An 18666-nucleotide genomic window follows, 5' to 3' on the forward strand; every position below is an offset into this window, starting at 1 on the left:
GGAGGTGGAGGAGGAGGACGGAGGAGGAGAAAGGAGGTTTCCTTCATTATTAACCTGCCCTGTTTTTATTCAGCAGTCTGTTTGCCGAGTCATCATCTGCCATCGCTGTGCAGGACGACATCCCAAGCCACTTTTATCAGCAAAAAGCTCAGCCAAAGCACGAATGCACGACTCCACTTTTTTGCGCGTCGGTGTGACTTTATGCGCGCCCTGAGACCCCCTCGCGACTCTGCGCTGCGTCTGACCCCGAGGTCGGTGCCGGTCGTCCCGTGCAGCGGCCACCTCGCCGCGCGCGCCGGGGTCGGCAGTCAAAGCGAGGCCCCTTGCGAAGGAAAGGCCGAGCAGTCGATGTGAGCGATAACGAGGCAAAGTTCAGGTCGCTGTAATTGTTTGATATCAATATCGTATTCGAGCATGAGCATCGATCGCCACGTGCCTCTTGTTATTTCGGGAGGACGTCAGTGACCTCCGTGTCGAGAGCGACCCCCTCTGAGCTGCGACCTCGGCGTTAGAAGCTCCGCATCCAACATTCAATTTGCGGCTGGTTTTGAGTGTGTGACGGAACATGTCAACAGCGGTGGCTGCAGAGCCATCAGAGCGTGCGCTCTCTTTGGTAAATTCGAACCGTGGCCTCAAGCATATCAATTGATTAACCGGCCGCCGCCATCATTTATGTTGTCACAATTCCAGATGCGTAATTCACCCAGTTGAAACTGAAGGTAGTAATTTGTTCTTATAAAGACTGCAGTTCCCTCACCATCATTATCATCGTAATAATAATAATAGATTTGTTTAAATCTAGATTGGAAACTAATGTCTTTAGAACTGCTTTTTGTGTTTAGTTTGTTGTCCTTCCCAAACACCTCCCATAAGCACGATTGGCTACGTACGATGCGACAGAAGTTCAACATACATCATCAGCCACAATGTATCCACTGCTGGGTGTAGGCCACCCCAAGCCGTTGTCATCTGTCACAGTCACGCGATGCACCAATCCATCCAACTACTGCAAACGAGCTAATTCCATCGCTCCATCTCCACAATAGACATCCGCTGAACTGTAGTTCCACCTTTGACTGCCACTCCATCATTAGACTCAACTACCAGACATTGCCAATTTTGAAAAAGTGTCCTGCCCAAGGCCACCTACTTTTCCTGACCATCAATATGATGCCTCTAAATTGGGTAGACTCCATTCCGTGTCCCCTTGTATATCAGTGTAATTCCAAGCATGCGTTTCTCTGTGCTTTTATGTATTTTTTTCCAGCATTTATTTAATATTCTTTGTCAATATCCATGTTTGTGATCCATGTCCATATACTGATTAGAAACGTTGCTTTCATCAACGTATGCGTGTTGCTATTTATAATTCATTTCAGTTTTCGGTGGGCATTGCAACCTGCTCTTGATTTCAATTACTAGTCTCAATTGACCCACACAGTGTTTTCCACTCGAGTCTCTTCCTCTAACAGATAGCGACCATTGTTGAGGAAACTTTGATATCCAGGTTTTGCCCAGATTCATCTTGAGCCCAACTTTGCAGCGTTGTGCATTCATGTCTCCAGTCATATCCTGCAGCTCACTTCCCTTTGCGATTACAACCGTGTCATCGGCAAACCGGAGATGGTTAATACTCTCCCCATTTATGCTTATTTTCAAATAAGCGGAACCATTTGTTGGAACAGAGTTAGTGGACCTATTTCACAAAATGTTTGTACAGAAAGTGAAATACCTGAACCGTAGAATGATGCTTCAACCATTAAGTTATTGCCAAAAGGGGTGAGAAAATTGACTTGACTTACAATCTCATTACACTTGTATCTTGCATGTATGTAATTGTTCACGAAGCTCACTGGGAAAAGAAAGGAAAGCAGAGGCTAAGTAACCATTTGAGCAGTCTGGGTTTAGAAAAGCTTTTTTTATATACAAATGACCGTACATACATACTATCAATCAGACGTTGGGAGAAAAATAATAATGAATATCCAATTCCATTATGCGTGGCATTTGGAGACTATGAAAAGGAATTTCACTCGGTGAAAATTGATGCAGTCATCAAAGCTCTCGTGAAAACATAACTACAATTTAAAACAAATAATTTAGTAAAAGTGGAAATCATTTAGAAAAATGGAACTGCGCCACTCAGATTGCATGACGGAAATAGAAAATTACAAATCGGACGGTAAATTATAGCAGAAAACAACCTTGTGCCCAAAGTTATTTGCAGCGACATTTGGGAGAAAAAATCAGTTCATGAAGAATTGCCAGCTGAACGTGCAGAGGCATCCCTCGATACGTGGAACAGACACGGTCCGGAAAAGTTGCCCACAGAGCAAAATGCCGTTTATCGAACCCTACGTTCCCATTTACGTTTATTACATAATCGGAGATGCATTCCTAGGGAGAGAAAAAAACATTGGCCCCAAGACATAATAGAATAACACTTAAGGATGCAGCTAACAATTTTGTTCGGCGCACTTTTTGTAATGGGAAAATCGATTTTTTTTTTCTAAATAAAACAATAAGCCAAATAAGTTGCGGTAAACCAACCGAGTATGAAAAGTGCGGCATGCGAACGACCTGGGTAAGAATGAAACGCAGGCTTGAACAAATGACAGATGGCCGTGCATTTTTTTTCTCCCCCCCATCCCCTCCCTCCAAAACCAATTTTAAGTTCGGGATTCAACATTCTGAAACGTGCGATTCAACGTAACTTATATCAAATTCGTTCCCCGATTCCTACGCCTGCGTTGTAGTGACATTCCGTATACAGAGTTGCCATCTACCAAAGGGGGGTGTACGTTTAATTCACATTATCATGTTAATTTAACATATTGGTGTATCTGAGAACAGTGTTATGAAAAAGCAAACACTTATCCTAAATATTTACATTTCGAAAGCAACTGGCTGATGGACTCAAATTAAAGACATCGATTATTTTGAAATAACAACGTCCACTTCCCCCCAAAAATGTACATTAAATATTCGGAATTAACTACCAGCCCATAAGACCAGAATTAATCATTAAGCACAACGCGTGTATTTTTTATCTACACGTTAAAGCATGAAAGTTGAACATCTAAAACAACAAAAGTATTAAGAGTATGTAATAATACTGTTACACTGACAATTTTGTTTTAAATTAGTATCCATCATTATTACTCCGTTACATTTACATAATTTCAAACATATTTAACGATCATTTTGAAATGTTTGTTGTTGTTGCATAGGATGGAAACACGTTTTATTGCATGAGCACCAGCACGCTATCGCTCACAGTGTAAAGGCTCACAGTGTAAAGGCACGCGTAAATAAGAGAAGTGTATATATCCTTACACAGCGCGAGTGAACCGACCTGCCGCATGAACATCCTAAAGTAAAAGGTCTAAACAAGGCTTGGGGCCCACAACTTGAGCGATAGAAATTTCCCTCTAAATCGCGCAACGCCATCGCTGCCCGCAACCGCTTTATCCACATCCACGGTGGCTAGGAAATGTCAACTCCCTCGCCTGGTATACAGAAGGTCGTGGGTTCAAGGGTTCAATCCCGACCCTGAAGATGCCTGTAAATTTTGAGTTTGCGTGTCTCTTTCCCCGTGGTCGCGTGGATTCTTCTCCGGGTCCTCCAGGTTTTTTCCCCTCCACATTTAGAATCAACATCACGCGTTTAGACGATTTGGCTGCTATAAAAATGTCGTACATTATAAGCCACTTCCATTGGGCTATCACCAGGTCGCTTTCTCAAAAAAGAGCTTCATAGCTCAGTGGCCTTTACCTGGTTACTGTAGAATAAAAAATGTTTAGTTTTAGTTTACATCCGAGCGACACGATGTGTCTGGGTGTGGCTCATGCTGTGTCTGGCGAAGCTTCGCCCTTCCCACCCCGCCACCCACGCCAGAATTGTAACGGGCAATCGATAGTTGCCACAGACGTTCAAGCCTTGAAATACGTCGCTAAAAATTCGCCCGAGCAGATCGACGCTTGAGAGTCGAGTCCCTTACTCGACGGTTGGCAAGCAGTTGCGCGGCAGCTTGCCACCAAGTTGCATATATCCACACGGAAGCAATTCGCGCATACCCAGAGTAGCCCGCCTTCACCTGGATTCACGTGTGAGATGCAATCATAGAAGTTATATAAGTGCATATCAGCAAAACACCCTTGTCAAAAGTAGTCAATGTCTCCGTTTTAAAAGCCACAAACACAACAGTTCCCCCATTTTACCTTACAGGCTGCAGAGGCAAGTGCCATTATCAAGCATCATATTAATGCTTTTAAAATTAATTTTGAGTGCTGCGGTAATGGTTGGTACGACACTGTCCAACGATCATTAAGTGAAAGCTGTATCTCGATCTGGACTTGGCTTTTCCGAGGTCTTCCTCAGTATAGCAACCAGCAAAGCCTCCGAAAACTAAACAATCGCCGAGGTACAGACTCAGTACCGTCAGCAAATACAGGGTGTTTTAAAGAGATGGACCCGATTTGAAATCGCTATATCTCTGCAACCACGAACCGCCCATGAATGAAACTCTTACCACTTGAAAGGGCGGGGCATAGAGGGCGGGGCATAGAGTTTCAAATGATCACCGCTAGATGCCTCTCCCAGCATACAAACAGCCCCTAGCCTCAATCATTCGCAAGACGGTGACCCCGTAACACAAGGCGTTTTGCGTTCTGCAGTTCAGAAAGACTGAATCCGTAATTGCTGTGCAGCGTGCGTTTCAACGGCGTTTTGGCATTGATCCGCCAATGTCAAAGAGCATGGTGGCACAAAGACCGTATTTTTGTGCCACCATTAGCGACTAATCTGGATGACCTCAAAAACAGAATCACGGCAGCGGTGAAGAAGACACTTTGAGAGGCGTTCGGGACGAATTCAACTATTGTCTCAATGTTGTCCGTACAGCAGGTGGAAGGCACATAGAGCATTTATAAAATGGTTAGTAAAACGTGATAACTCATTAAACCGTTTGTAACGTTTTGTGTAATTGTAAAATGTTGCCATCGTGAAATATACTGCTTTGAAATTGGGTCCATCTCTTTTAAACACCCTGTATAATGCAATAACGAGTCAAAAATTGTGTATTTATGCGTACATTACCAATGTACGTGAAGATTCACCGGCCAGGGAAGACGATAACCCATACGTTGGTCTACGTATGGGTTTTAGGCACATTTCCTGAGGACCTCACCGCTTGCCGGCGGTGCGGTGCTGGAGATCATCATAGCAGGGAGAGCATTAACGGACCCACCTGGTGCTGCTCGTAGCCCCACCTCCTTCGCGTGCCATGGTGGCCTTATAGGCGCTTGCTAACGCACACACCGTAAGTATATGTATGTTGAACTTCTTTCGCACGGTACGTAGCTGACCTCACTGGCCTCTCCGTGTGCCGTGAGGAAGGCCCATTGCCCAAAGCGTAAACTATTATATAATTTATCTTTTTTTAAGGCGGTGTTCTTGACAAATGTATTGTGGTTGTTTTTTGCAATGTTAATTGGACGTGTGGCTGATCAATGGAAGTCGTCGATACGGAAGTGCATAATTACTGCAGCATGACAGGCAACCGTTAGATATTCCATTCTCTCTCTTAGAATAACACATGCATCACGGCATGGAATGTGAATCTTTTCCCCTTGTGAAAGAGAAAACTATAAGCCAGTACGTTTTAAACAGCTATTTAAAGCACAGTATATACAAAAGGCATACATTTCATATGTTACTTTAACAAAAACCTGAAAAACAATAAACGTGATATATTACTTATTTATTTCGTAAATGACAAATTATTTAAATATTACAAAAAACACTATCTCATTTCCAAGTCAACCTGTACAATAATTTACAAAAATATTTACAAACCTAACGGTACTATTTTACACTGTACAAATTAAATGGGGACTAAATCCATCAGGTGTATTATCCAAGTCCGCGGCATTTTTGGATATTCAATAAAAACCACAAGTGGAAGTCACGAGGAATTATTATTATTTTGCCAGAATGCAACTCGGAGACTCATCCCATAATTCTACCTCTCATAAGATCCCGTAAACATCTGCGCGCACTCCTCCCCGTTGGGTATTACGTGTATTTATATGTATTTACATATTTATTTTTAGCGAGTTGAAACCCTTTTCTCCAATCTTGCCTAGCGTGTTGCTTGTAGATGTTACTCGCTGAACCCACCCCATCCTGCCTGCCCGCCCCTATGGGACATGTGTGGAAAAAGAGCTTTACAGCTCATTGGATTCCTCCGGGATAAATAAAGATTCTGATTGTGGGTGGAGGCGTCTGTCGTGTCAAGGCAGCTTGTGAAGGAGAGTAATCCTGTGGCTGGTTCCCAGCCTCTTCACACCTTGGTGGTGTCCACCAGTGAACCCTTCTTGAGCGGCTCTTGTTCAGGCTTTTCATTGTTTGAAGTTCTACAAGAAACAAGGCACATTCTTCATTATTACAACAACACAAGCATTGATGACCCTTCTTCACAGCACATCGAGATTGCAGAGAGGTAGAGTGTAACACAAACAAACAAACAAACGAATGTCCCCCGTATAGTCTTAACAAACTGTTGGGGCAAGTGCTGTTAGCGAGTAGCACCTATGAAGGCCGGAATGGCACGCGAGGGGGGTGAGTGGCCAGCAACCACGCCTAGCGGCCTTTGTCTTCCCAGTGGCGATGTGTACACACCGCACCAGGTACTCATTTGGGGCTGAGTCGACCTAGGCGATGCCCAGGACCTGTTCAGATAATCGTCACTTGGTGTTGGCCATGAACGAGAATCGAACTCGGGTCACCGACTCGGGTCACCGACTCGGGACACCGAGTTCGTAGTGCAGTGCACTAACCGTAACACTACTGCTCCCTAACACACAAACATACACACATATATACTCTGATATGTTTATCTGGAAGTGAAACGGAAGTGGAGCGGTTAGCAGACTGCACTACAAAACCCATCAACCCCGAGTTGTATTCCTGGTCACGGCTCACATAAATAAATGGTCTTGGCTCTTTGCCTTCACGAACCCAAGGGGAACGACGGCGCGGCAAAGTGTGGCCAAACAAAAGGAGTGGGAAGGCCTTCCTGCAGCAGTGGATTGACAAAGGTCTGTAATTTATTAATTATAATTGAGTATTTCGCTAAACAAAGTCTCTTTTCTATCCAAAGTACAATCTATATGTACACAAAGCGCGAGACCAAAGGGCCTTGCTAATGTGTTGCCTTATTTTGCATGCTGATTTTTTTTGTTAAATCAATTTAACAATCAATGGCCGCAATTGATTTAAACAGACTTTGTCAAGCATAACGCATTACGAATTTAATCCGTTTGGAATTAAATCAGTCGGCAAGTAGTTAGCAATGTTGTCGCGACATAAGAAATACAATTCATATGAAAAAACAATAATGCAATAAACAAAGGGATAATAAGTGGTGACAATTCCATTACTGTCATGTATTTAGGGGGCAGAGGGACGTAGTGGGGGGCAGATAAAACTCCGCTCGTGCGTCCGATTTCTCGCGGCAGTGCTGACGAGCCCAGGGCTGTGCACCACTTCTTCAAGAAGTCCTCGGGGCGCGCGCAGCGAAACGTCAGACGTCGCCGGCGAAACGACGCGGCAGCTAACGCCGGCGGCGGCAATGCTCCGGTGGAACGCGCCACTTGCCTGGGCGTCTTGTCGGGCGGCGTGCAGCCCCTCCTGCGCTTCAGCTTCACCACCAGGACCACGACCACGACGACGAGCGCCAGCAGCAGCGCGCCGCCCACCGCCAGGGCCAGGACGAGGGCGTTCTGCAGCCAGCCTGGCGGGCGACAGGAGACACGCGGGGCCACGACGACCCTCTGTCACGCAACGCCAACATCCCCGCGGCAGCAAACAAACCTCCCTGAAAACCGCGTCCTCCATCTCGTCCTTCCCCCCGGCACCTCCGCTAGAGCACGATTGGCTACGTACGGTGCGAAAGGAGTTCGACATACGTACATATTCATACGTCCCATCGCAACATTCGCAAGCTGGACCGCGGCCTTCTCCGCGCTCGGGATTAGTGATGGCCACGGTTGGCCAAGCGTCGTGTCAGGGGGCCTTGCGTGGTGTTGCTGGGAAATGGCAGCGCCGAGCGTTGCGCCCACCGCTATGCGAACTGTGGGGTTCAGACTATTTAATCACAATTTTGTATTTATCCCGGAGAAATCTGATGAGCTGTGAAGCTCTTTTTACAGATATCCAATAGGTTTCTCCAGGGATTCTGGTCTCCTTCCACGTGAAGTCACAAACTCTTTTGACTCTCCTAAAGTGAGTCTTGAGACTCGGCAAAGATTTCCCTAGCTAAATAATGGGCATTATTATCATTTCATTATTATTAAAATAATACGGCATTGATTAAATACATGGGTTCGTAGAGGCACATTGCCTTATCCTGGACCACATGTGGAGGGCCAACAGCAAGCGTTTAACACGTAGACTTTCGCGACCAATATGATTCATAATAAAGGTTTTTGGGTTACATCGTGTAAGTATAAATGTGTCATAACCCTTCACCACCATACACAGCCAGTAAGGTTTGTAACGTAAATAACGCGCCAATTAGTTACTACTTCAGCCCACCAGTGTGTTGGAGAGTCAAGCCACAACATTTACAATTTGAATATGATGTTTCGCTGGTAATTACATCCAGAATCATCGGGAGATTTGCCAGAATAGTGAAGCAATCCACCTGCTTTACCTCCCCCAAGAATTAAAGAATTATAACGCTGTGAGGTTCCAATTCGTATCAATGATTGATTTTAAAAAAATTGTCTCACTTTCCATCTCATTTGAATTTTGTTGTTGCGGTTTTTTGTCCATACAATTTATAAAAAAAATGTGTTCGCTCCTTTAACCTAGATGTAACAGGAGCGTGTACATTGCCACACATTACGAACAAGCGATTCTTACGCACACATTTCGGGGAGTGTGACGTCATTAAGATTCTATTTCAATCGATGTAGTATTAGCACGCCGAACCAAATTCTTTGGGTCTTTCGGTAAAGTCACGTTGATAGGTTCAAAGAAAATAACATCAGGATGACGACCGCTTGTGTTGCGATCGAAACGTCGTAGTTTTTTGTTATTTTCTTTGAACCTATCCACGTGACTTTACCAAAAGACCCAAAGAATGTGAATTCCTGCAGCCGCGAAAGCTTTAAATCACGCCGAGCCAATATTGCAGCATCTAAGGCCAAAGGCAGAGGCTCGAACAGCAGGGCCACATGCGTGTTGGAAGAGAAATCTGAAGGGGATGTTACATAAATTGCAGGCGAGTGCGCTTGCAGAGTACAGCAGTTAGCACGCTGCACTATGAACCCGGCGGCCCGAGTTCGATTCCTACTCGCATCCACACCAGTGACGATTATCTAAACTGGTCCTGGGCCTCCCCTAGGTCAACTCAGCCTGAAGTGAGTACGTGGTGCGGTGTGTAAACATCGCCACTGGGGAGACAACGGCGGTCGGGCGTGGTGCTGTCCACCCACCCCCTCGTGTGCCATGCCGGCCTTCGTAGGTGCTTGCGAACAGCACTTGCCACAAAAGTCTGATGAGGCTATAAGGGGGACCTGTTTCTGTGGATTGAAGAGGTGGTGGCTGGGGAGGTGTGTGTTGGTCAGGATGTGCCTCCCACTGCCACTATCAATATCGTCTTCCGGTGCCAGACTCCTGATCCGCACACCGAGATACTCTAAACAAATGCAACTCTCTCTCCAGATTGCAGAGCCACCACTGTACCTCCCGCTTCGAGTGAAACCCAATTATCATTGATCATTGTCAAACCAGCCAGAACATCGGAGGATATAAATGCAATTCCAATCCAAACACACCCTGTCAAGATTCTCTACAATCCCATGAATGCAAACATAAAAAAGTAACATGCAGAGAGAATAAAAAGCAGCCTCGCTATCTACAGCCTCGCCGTGGCCTCGGTGACTAACTATATTATTGTTGTGTGCAAATGGATAAAATTAACATTTTTCTGCCAACAAACCTCCTCCACACCTGCATTATTTTACAAGACTGTGTAAAGCCCGTATTGCAATGTTATTTTGCTTAGAACTGTGCTAAAATGAGTCTATGTATATGTGGAAATACATCCCTATTTTCTTGTAGCTAGCTATTTGTACGTGAATTAATCAAACGTACACCATTGTATTGATTTTGCAGCCAGATGGTTGCTCCGGAAAATATCCTGCTTATCCATTCCTCTGTCCCGTCTTGATCATTTTTAGAACGCTGCCACAGTGGTGTAACGATTAGTCCATCGGACTTGCAAATTCAGAGATCGCTGGTTCCATCCAATCGCCTGGCTCGACAGTCAAAGCAATGGTGGCGAATTTCTGAAATCCCCCTCCCCCCCCATCTCCCACTGCCTCTGTCCATCTAACACCAGGGGTCGGTAACCTGCAGATCCGGAGCCGCATGCAGTGGCTCTTTAAGGACTGCAGTGGTGGCTCTTGAAATTCGAACAAAAAAATGGAAGTCCAATTCACCGCGGAAGTTCAGTTCACCGTGGGCAGGGAATCGGCAAACCTGCAGTCCCAGAGGCGAATGTGGCTCATTAAGGACTGCTTTGTGACATTATTTATTAAGGACCACCATCTCGTATTCACCACGTGCATTGCAGCTCTTGAACTATTGAGGTTTTTATCTTTACTTACTTCGAAAAAACAGCTCTTCTTTTTATTTGGTTAACGACCCCAGATCAAACAGCATAAAACAGCAACATTTAGTCCATCGGCAGCCTGTACGTGGTGGGATAAAGCGTGGGAATTTCCACCGCATCCCAGGCATCTCGAGTAGGCCAAAATAGCTTCTCAAGGGACCCTCCGGAGCTCCCTCTAGTGAAGTTCCTTCTGCCAGCAGTAGCGTAAGCAAGCAATCCCAGGCATGCACCTACCTGTACCTACCGATCGCATGATCCCACCTTATTAGTATTTACATAGTACATCACATATAGCAGAATATATACACCCAGCGGCACTCCATTAAATCTGTGACCCAAATCCCCCCACACAACAAGTCAGCATGAATCCTCTTCACACCTTCGACAGATTCAGGCAGCCAACAGTAATATTATCGCCAGCTTTACCGGCTATCCATAATAATAATAATATGCACAATGTCAACACAGGCTCTCCCTGTCAAGTAGACACCAGGGAGCAGAACACAACAGAACACAATTGGACACAAAAGCAACAGCGACCGATGCCGTTTTTGGCGCAGCAAACGAGGAGCAACCGCACGTTTTTTTTAATCGAAGCGATCTTCCCTTGCATCGTAGGGATTGTTCCGATGTGAGCGTGCAATTAAGTTTTGACGTTTTCGAAAAATAATGTTTAATTTTCCATTTCAAGTGCAATTACATTCCTTTGTCGAAATTATATTGCTGCCATCTCTTCTGGTTTGTCCGTAAATTGGTTATTTAGCTGTCATTGCCGATGTAAGGGGGGGGGGGCGGTAGGGGTGAGGAAATAGTTTTGCAAAGTAAAATTAATCTTTGCATATTATATGGGGTTAAAAGTGTCTCCATGTCTGAATAGAACGGGGCTCTGTTGTTGCGAGCGAGCGTGCGGCATGCACGGTGTCGCGCCCTAGCGCTGCATTTTTACCTATGAAGCTTCGTTTTGGTGGCAATATCTGACAAGGCAATATCTGACAAGGAAATAACGCGACGAGAAATGGCATCTCCTTTAACGCAGTGCACCCCATTTAACAAACACACACAGCAAATACAGTAGAACCGATTTGATTTAGCCATAATAATTAATTGGCAGGGTTGTTAATCCAAACACCCATTTACAATACTTCACAATTCTGTCAAAAATTTAGGCAACAAAACGCATACTATTTTAAAATTTCAGATCGCCGGTTTTGTGCCGACTTTGGAAGGCGGGGGGGGGGTTCTAGTGTACTTTTTTTTTCAAAGTAAACACTTTTGTATTTAGAAATTCAAATGGCAGAAATGTTATGGATCTTACTGCTACACTCAGCGTGAGGCAAATTGTTGCTTGGGAGGATTTGGTACTGACAGCTGCGGCTCAGGGTGAAGCGTCGCCCCTCCGTGCCCAGCCGGTTGCTGGCGTTGCATGTCACCTCCTGCTGCGCTGGCTCCAAGCCAGACACCGCCAGCCGACTTATGAGCAGAGCATTCTGCTCCTCCCACTCCTCGGACTGAAACGACAGACGAACGGAACACACGACGTTGCGCGCACGCACAAGCGCACGGCACAAGCGATAAGGGGGAGAGGCGTTTGCAGGCGACGGCGGGACCACGGCGAAGAAGGGCCAAAGGCCTGGGGATATGATCCAAGTTCAAGATCGGGGGTCGCTTGTAATTATATTATCATTAGCTCGACGAGGGTGCCAAAAGAAGTACGCTGCAGGAGGCGCTGGACTGCAGCGCTTCGCGTATTGTATTTGTGCGAAAGCCGATTCGGCGATTGGATGAAACATTCTCCATTGCCCAAGCGCTGCACATATGCCCGTTTTAATTGGATACCTATTTAAAAAAGTATAAAGAAAAGGGCAATGTATGATAAATAGATAAACGCGCTGATTAATCACGTACATGATGAGAATTAGCAAAAAAACACCCGCTGTTGTACATTAAAAATGACTCTCATCCAGCCACTTATATCGCCCTCCACAGTTCAATTTGTTATTCATTGACTTCTTGGAAAAATTACAATTTAAATTGTGTTTGTTGCTTATGGTTAAAATATGTTGTGCATTTTCATTAAGGCCTGAACACAATGCGAAAATATGCATTCATAGCATTCGTAGCTGACGGTTATAATCTTGAAGTGCATTTTGAGTACTTGTAATTTACAACAAAATATATTTGTGATTTAATGAGAATATTGAGCGCAATGTTTAATATATTTTTTCTCCTATGGGATAGATAGTTGTACTTTCGGTTCCATTTATATGTACGCCGCATAAGCAGTCAGCTTAAACCAGAAAGGCTAATGCTATAATTTTCATACCAAACAGCAGCTCATAACTTGAAGTTGCGCCTCAGAGGAAATAAAATTGCTGGCACTAATAGCTTGTAAGAAATATCCATTTAGAATTCTCCATGTAAAAATTAACCCAGAAAAAAGAGCAACACCAATCTGGCCTTGAGAAACATGTGACCACACAGTCCCTTGCATCGTGCAGCAGATGCGCCGCGCAGGCTTGGAACGCAAAGCGCGCAAATGGCGATAATTGACCATGTCCGTAAAATGAATCGTAAGAAATGCACTCGCGAAAAGCGTGTTCAAGATCCATGATGTGCATAAGCCAGACTGAGCCACATTAAGAAAATATAATAATATTCCAAGTGGTAATGTCCCCAGACTCGCGGTGCCAAACGAAGGCAAACCTTTTCGCGAATTCTTAGAGAGGCAGAGATCGACAACGGCCGTGGCGAGCCGGTCCCCGCGGCTGTCCCTGTTTGTTCGGCGTTTGTGCCCAATGGGTGCCCGCGTGCGCCCTTATTAGCGTGAGCCACTTCGATCTTCTCGCAATACAAATGCACCCTGCCGCTTGCCCCTGCCCTACCCAGGCTCACTTCTGGGGTGTCGTCACTCAACCCTGCTCAGCTTAATTAGAGGACCCACCGCGCAACTGTTGACTGCGCCCGTGAGCATCGCACTAAAGAAAGCTGAATGGCGTTATGGCCGCGACGCCTCAAAGTACATCGGTCGTGGTGTTTATGTTGACAACCATTATACACTCTGGTGCAGTATATTAGCCGGTGCTGGTCTTCATCATTTTACATTATTACTTTCGCGCCAGCATATCGAGTGGACATGGCATGTGAGGGCTTTCATCCTGCAGTGGGTTCACAAGGGGCTGTTACATTATCACTATTTATTCTAAAAGCATGCATATGCAGAGGTTGCTTAAGAGTTCGTTGTGGATGACCTGCCATACGAATGTCACGTAATGCATGTAAATATTTGGTTCTAATAATTGTCACGGTTAAGAACTTCACATCTAGAATGAGTACCTTAAATTGTGATGGTGTTTCCTTCCTGCTCAAGGCTTACTGCAGGTGTAATGGGTTCGATTGAGGCACGCACTCAACTTGGAGACAACACTATTTATTAACACATAACACCAACGTGAACACTATATATAAGGTGGTGACCACCGTTCCTAATCTCGGGGAACACTGCACAGAGTGACCAGGGCAGGTGACGGCTGCCTGGTCACGAACGACGATCAGAGACTTAAGGACTTCTCATGGCGTCTTCAACCAGGAGTAGAACAGCCCAGCTGCCCGTTCACACCCCGCTTATAACCGCTCCGGCGTGGCCGGCTCCGCTCCAGGCCACGCCCCCTTCTCGTTCCACGTGACCCCAAAGCTTCCCCCTGGAAGCTTGTCTTGCCTCCGAAACGTCGTGATTTTTATTTTATTTTACTTTTATTAATTTTAATTTTTTTACCTACGTGACTTTACCGAAAAAACCTAAGAATATACTTCCCCCTGGGGCCCCTGGACCCCCTTTATTCGGTCACGTGTCCTGTTGGGTTCACGCGGAGTGCCACGGCCTGACACGACCCCAGTGACACCCGCCTACAGCCCCCATACCGAGCCGACACGGTAGTGACGTCATATGTCCCTACGCTCGTACAGTCCCGACATAGTAGTGACGTCATATTTCACTACACAGGTAAGTTATCATCAGATCGCATCCTTGGGAGCAAGATCCACTGACAAATATATTGATAAACTGAAAACTTTGTGTAAAGATTGACAACTAATGTAATCCGCAACTGCGAAACTTGGTGTTTAATCAATGCTCCTTCAACTATTTTTTTAAATGTAAAATGCCATATGACAGCAATTCTAGATTTGAAGCTTTCGTGACTGCAAGGATTCATCTTCTTAGGTTTTTTTGGTAAAGTCACGTTACCTACGTGACTTTACCGAAAAAACCTAAGAAGACATATGACAGCAGTTTATGTATAGCACTTCCCAAGGTCAAGGCCTCCAAAAATCCCTGCAAATGCTGACGATCACCTTGTTATGATAACAAGATTATCTCATCAAAATCAGCCACTGTGAATCTGCTTCTGGATCAAGGCCCTCCACATTTAATGTCAGCATGGGGTTTGTTTGACCGCACTTTATCACACTGGCCACTCTAATACATCACTCGCCACTGATGTTAGCCGTAGCCGCAAATCAAACTATTTTAATTGTAACCACGATACCGTCCACCCGCGCTCCATAGCACGCTAAGGATATGATGATTTTTTTTCTTGTCCCTGTGAAATGTGTATTTATACTGGAAACCTCCACCACTGTGGTAAATACACCATTAGCACTGCCTCGTAAACATGCACATGAGAAGTAGAATATTATTATTTTTTTACAAATATGCAAAAACGTACTTTATTTACAGTTGTAAACGTAACCTGTACGATCAAATAACCTTAAACAATTGGGAGGAACCAGTTACACAGTGGTGAACCTGGCGACCCAAGTTAAATTCCTGCCCACGGTTAACATCAGTGGCGAGCGACAGAGGCGTAGCTAGGATATTTTGCGCCCGGGGACGAACTATAAAATTGGCGCCCCCCCCCCCCCCCCCGTTAAATCACATTTTCCTATTACATCGAATAAGGAATAATTTAAATTTTAATGAAACATTGTATTTAAAGAAGCAAATTTATAGAAATTATATTACATGGCTCACTCAGTCACTGTCGCAAACTGGTCCATCATGTAATCAACATCTGTTTTTTTCCAATGTTTCTCTTTCAACGCTAAGAAGAGCAAGATCGCTGAGACCATCTTGTCCCATTGAAGCACGCAAATACGACTAAATAAGTTTCAATTTGCTGAACGACCGCTGACAGCTTGCAATTGAAACTGCTATTGTTAATACAATTTGCAGTGAAATTCGCAAATTCGGAAATATGTCGTCTCCATAAAACACAATAAAACCAAGAAGATCCAAAGGAGCTTCTGGTAGAACTTCATTCCGGTTACTGAGCAGCATTTTGCAATCTCCAATTTCTGTGAAAAGTTCGTGGCCATTGATGTCGGTGTCATAGAAATTTCCAAAATCTTTGCAATTTCGACGAATTGCATCGACATCTGTGTTGGATAGAAGAGTTTTGACGTCCAGCAGAAATCAAAATTTTGTGTTCAGGTCTTTTAGTCGTAAAAACCGTGTTGACATCTCCTGTTGAAGTCGATAAAATACGCTCTTCATAACGCGCACAATTTCTTCTTCTACTGAAAGTCCTGCATCTCTTGCCAGTTCTCCTGGCATCTTCCGACGTCGCCTAATTCTTCTGTCCACATCGATCCCCCAGGCTGTGCATCTTGTTTTGGCGTTTTCTACAGCAACTTGGCTCAAATCATCACGAAGCTTGACAAATTCATGCTCCAATGATTCAAGATCAGTTGCTGCTTCCTTGAAATTCATAGTAGGATCCTGTAAGCGCTTCTGAACACGATAAATTTTTCCAAGAATGACATTCCAGAAATGTAATAAAACTATGAAGTTAAAATGTAATACGCATGCCTGTAACTGTTCTGCACCACTTCTGGTTTCAGGCGTCATAGTTACGTCCTCCGATAATTTGTCTAGCAGCCCTACTAGTTCATCCAGTCCTTCAAGATAGCTTCAACAGCTTCTGATCGTGCACTCCAGCGTGTTTCAGGCTCCAGCTTTACTGTGATGGGCACAGCTTTTTTTAACTCTTCCCAACGAATTGTTGAACGAGAGAAAAACAAATATATACTTTCAACTGTTCCAAAAATGTGACAAGTGGATCCTGTTTAGCTGAGTGTACTCCTGCTAAGTTTAAGCTGTGGTTGTCACAGTTGGCAAACAATGCTCTGTGATTTTTGTCACATATTCGTTGTTGAAGGCCGGATATAAGCCCAGTCATCACAGCAGCATTGTCATAACATTGTGCCCGACAGTCGGCTAGAGGTATGTTGTCAGATTTCAGTCTCTCGACGATGACTCTTTCTAGGCTTGCTGCATCTTTTGCATGTATCTCGATATAACCTAAAAATGATTCTTTGATAGTTACTTTTTTAGTTTGAAAATTCACATCCACAAATCTTATGACCTGAGAAAGCTGTTCCCTATGTCCTAGATCAGGAGTTGAGTCAAGTAAGATACCGTAGTACTTGTTTTGCCTGATATCACTCAACAATTGGTTCTTTACAGTCGACGCAAGTATGTGGATAAATTTATTCTGGATTTCCGGTGACAAATAAGAAACTGATCCCGGATTTTCTCGTGCGTGCTGTACGTGTTTTGCTAACAATGGGTCATACTGCGCAACGAGTTTGATCAGCGCGAGAAAGTTTCCAACATTTTTTTTCATCCGCATTCAAATTTTCCTCATGGCCATGTAGTGCCAAATTTTGTGAAACCAGAAACTTAATACAGGTGAATATTCTTTGCAATATATCTCGCCAACGTTGTTTTTCCAAATGAATCTGAGCTTGAACCACTGCGTCAATTCCAGCACCATCAATCATCCTTCGTTCGGCTTCCTTCCATGTAGTAAAAGCTGTGTGCGGTGGCTAGGATTGTTTTCATGAGAATTTAGTTTTTCTGGCTTCCTCTACTTGTTGAAACCGTTTGTTAACTCAAACGAAGCTCGTGAGTTTGAACTCGATTATGTAAATAATAGACAACAGAAACAGTAAACAGCTTTATTGATTGGTGAATAACGAACGAGTCACTTCCTCTCCGTTCGCTAGTCGGCGTTTAAACCATGATGATGTAATTGAACGTGCGTGGGCTGCTGCGGCTGCTGCAGCCGCCTGGAGCGTGGTGGTGTCACTAATAAGAACTAAAAATAGGCCGTTGTAGTTTCCGCCACCAAAAAACAGGCCAGTGACTAAGGCTGAAAGACTGCGCCTGTCTGTTGCTTGGGACGTTCTTCCATGTAAGTTCTTAATAGACGCGCGTACCAAAATGTAATTACATGACATGTAGGCTGTGTGTGGCGGGATATATAAACTTTTAGGTTGAGGTGTAGATTTGTGCAGTCGTTTCAGGCTGCCGCGCCCGCCGCAATAAGTTCTAATGTGACGTTGTAAACCTCATTTTGGCGCCCCTTTACCTTGGCGCCCGGGGACACGTGTACCCCCCTGCCCCCCCCTAGCTACGCCTCTGGCGAGCGATATCCAACATGCACTGACCAGTGTGACAAAGATCCACCGTATAGACTGAACAGGTGCTGTTAACGAGCAGGAATCAGACTCGGTTCGTGATGTAGCGCGCTAACCACTGCGCCACCACTCTCAAACACTCACCAATGTGGTGAAGTATTGTCCAACAACCTCCATGACCGACACGTGTCCTTCATCTAGCAGTGGATTAACAAAAAATTTACGTTATCCTTGATAATGAATTAGTATATTTAACACGGGGCCTCAGACAAGCCCTAAACGCCGATCGGTGCAGTTATTTTTAGGCGTTTAATTTTCACGTGGCACCTCGCAAAAATGAATTCTCATCAGCGCCCGTTGCTCGTGCTCGTATTAAAATGGACCTCGGCGGAGGGCGGTTGATGAAGTGAGCGGCTGGTGCTTTCATCGTAATCTTTTGAACGTGAGTCTACATCGGATAAAACGCAGCCAAACGTTAACTTCCCCCCACCTCCCCGTTCCCA

General features: G+C 44.8%; 1 protein-coding gene across 3 annotated transcripts in view; it reads right to left on the reverse strand.

Annotated features, from left to right (window-relative positions):
• Positions 1-1899: 1899 nt before the first annotated feature.
• The window catches only part of LOC144719136 (CD166 antigen-like), a 71650-nt gene continuing 54883 nt past the window's right edge, over positions 1900-18666 (reverse strand). For 2 of the 3 annotated variants that reach the window (XM_078595005.1, XM_078595004.1), the window contains exons 12-14: positions 12000-12192; positions 7660-7795; positions 1900-6416 (exon numbers count right to left, since the gene is read on the reverse strand). In XM_078595005.1, the coding sequence (XP_078451131.1) occupies positions 6344-6416; positions 7660-7795; positions 12000-12192 (402 nt within the window). In that variant the 3' untranslated portion in view covers positions 1900-6343. The remainder of the gene's footprint in view (positions 6417-7659; positions 7796-11999; positions 12193-18666) is intronic. The other variant, XM_078595006.1, reaches the window with a different exon arrangement.

This window comes from Lampetra planeri, chromosome 5 (assembly GCF_965212315.1).
Source record: "Lampetra planeri chromosome 5, kcLamPlan1.2.h2, whole genome shotgun sequence".
NCBI lineage: Eukaryota > Metazoa > Chordata > Hyperoartia > Petromyzontiformes > Petromyzontidae > Lampetra > Lampetra planeri.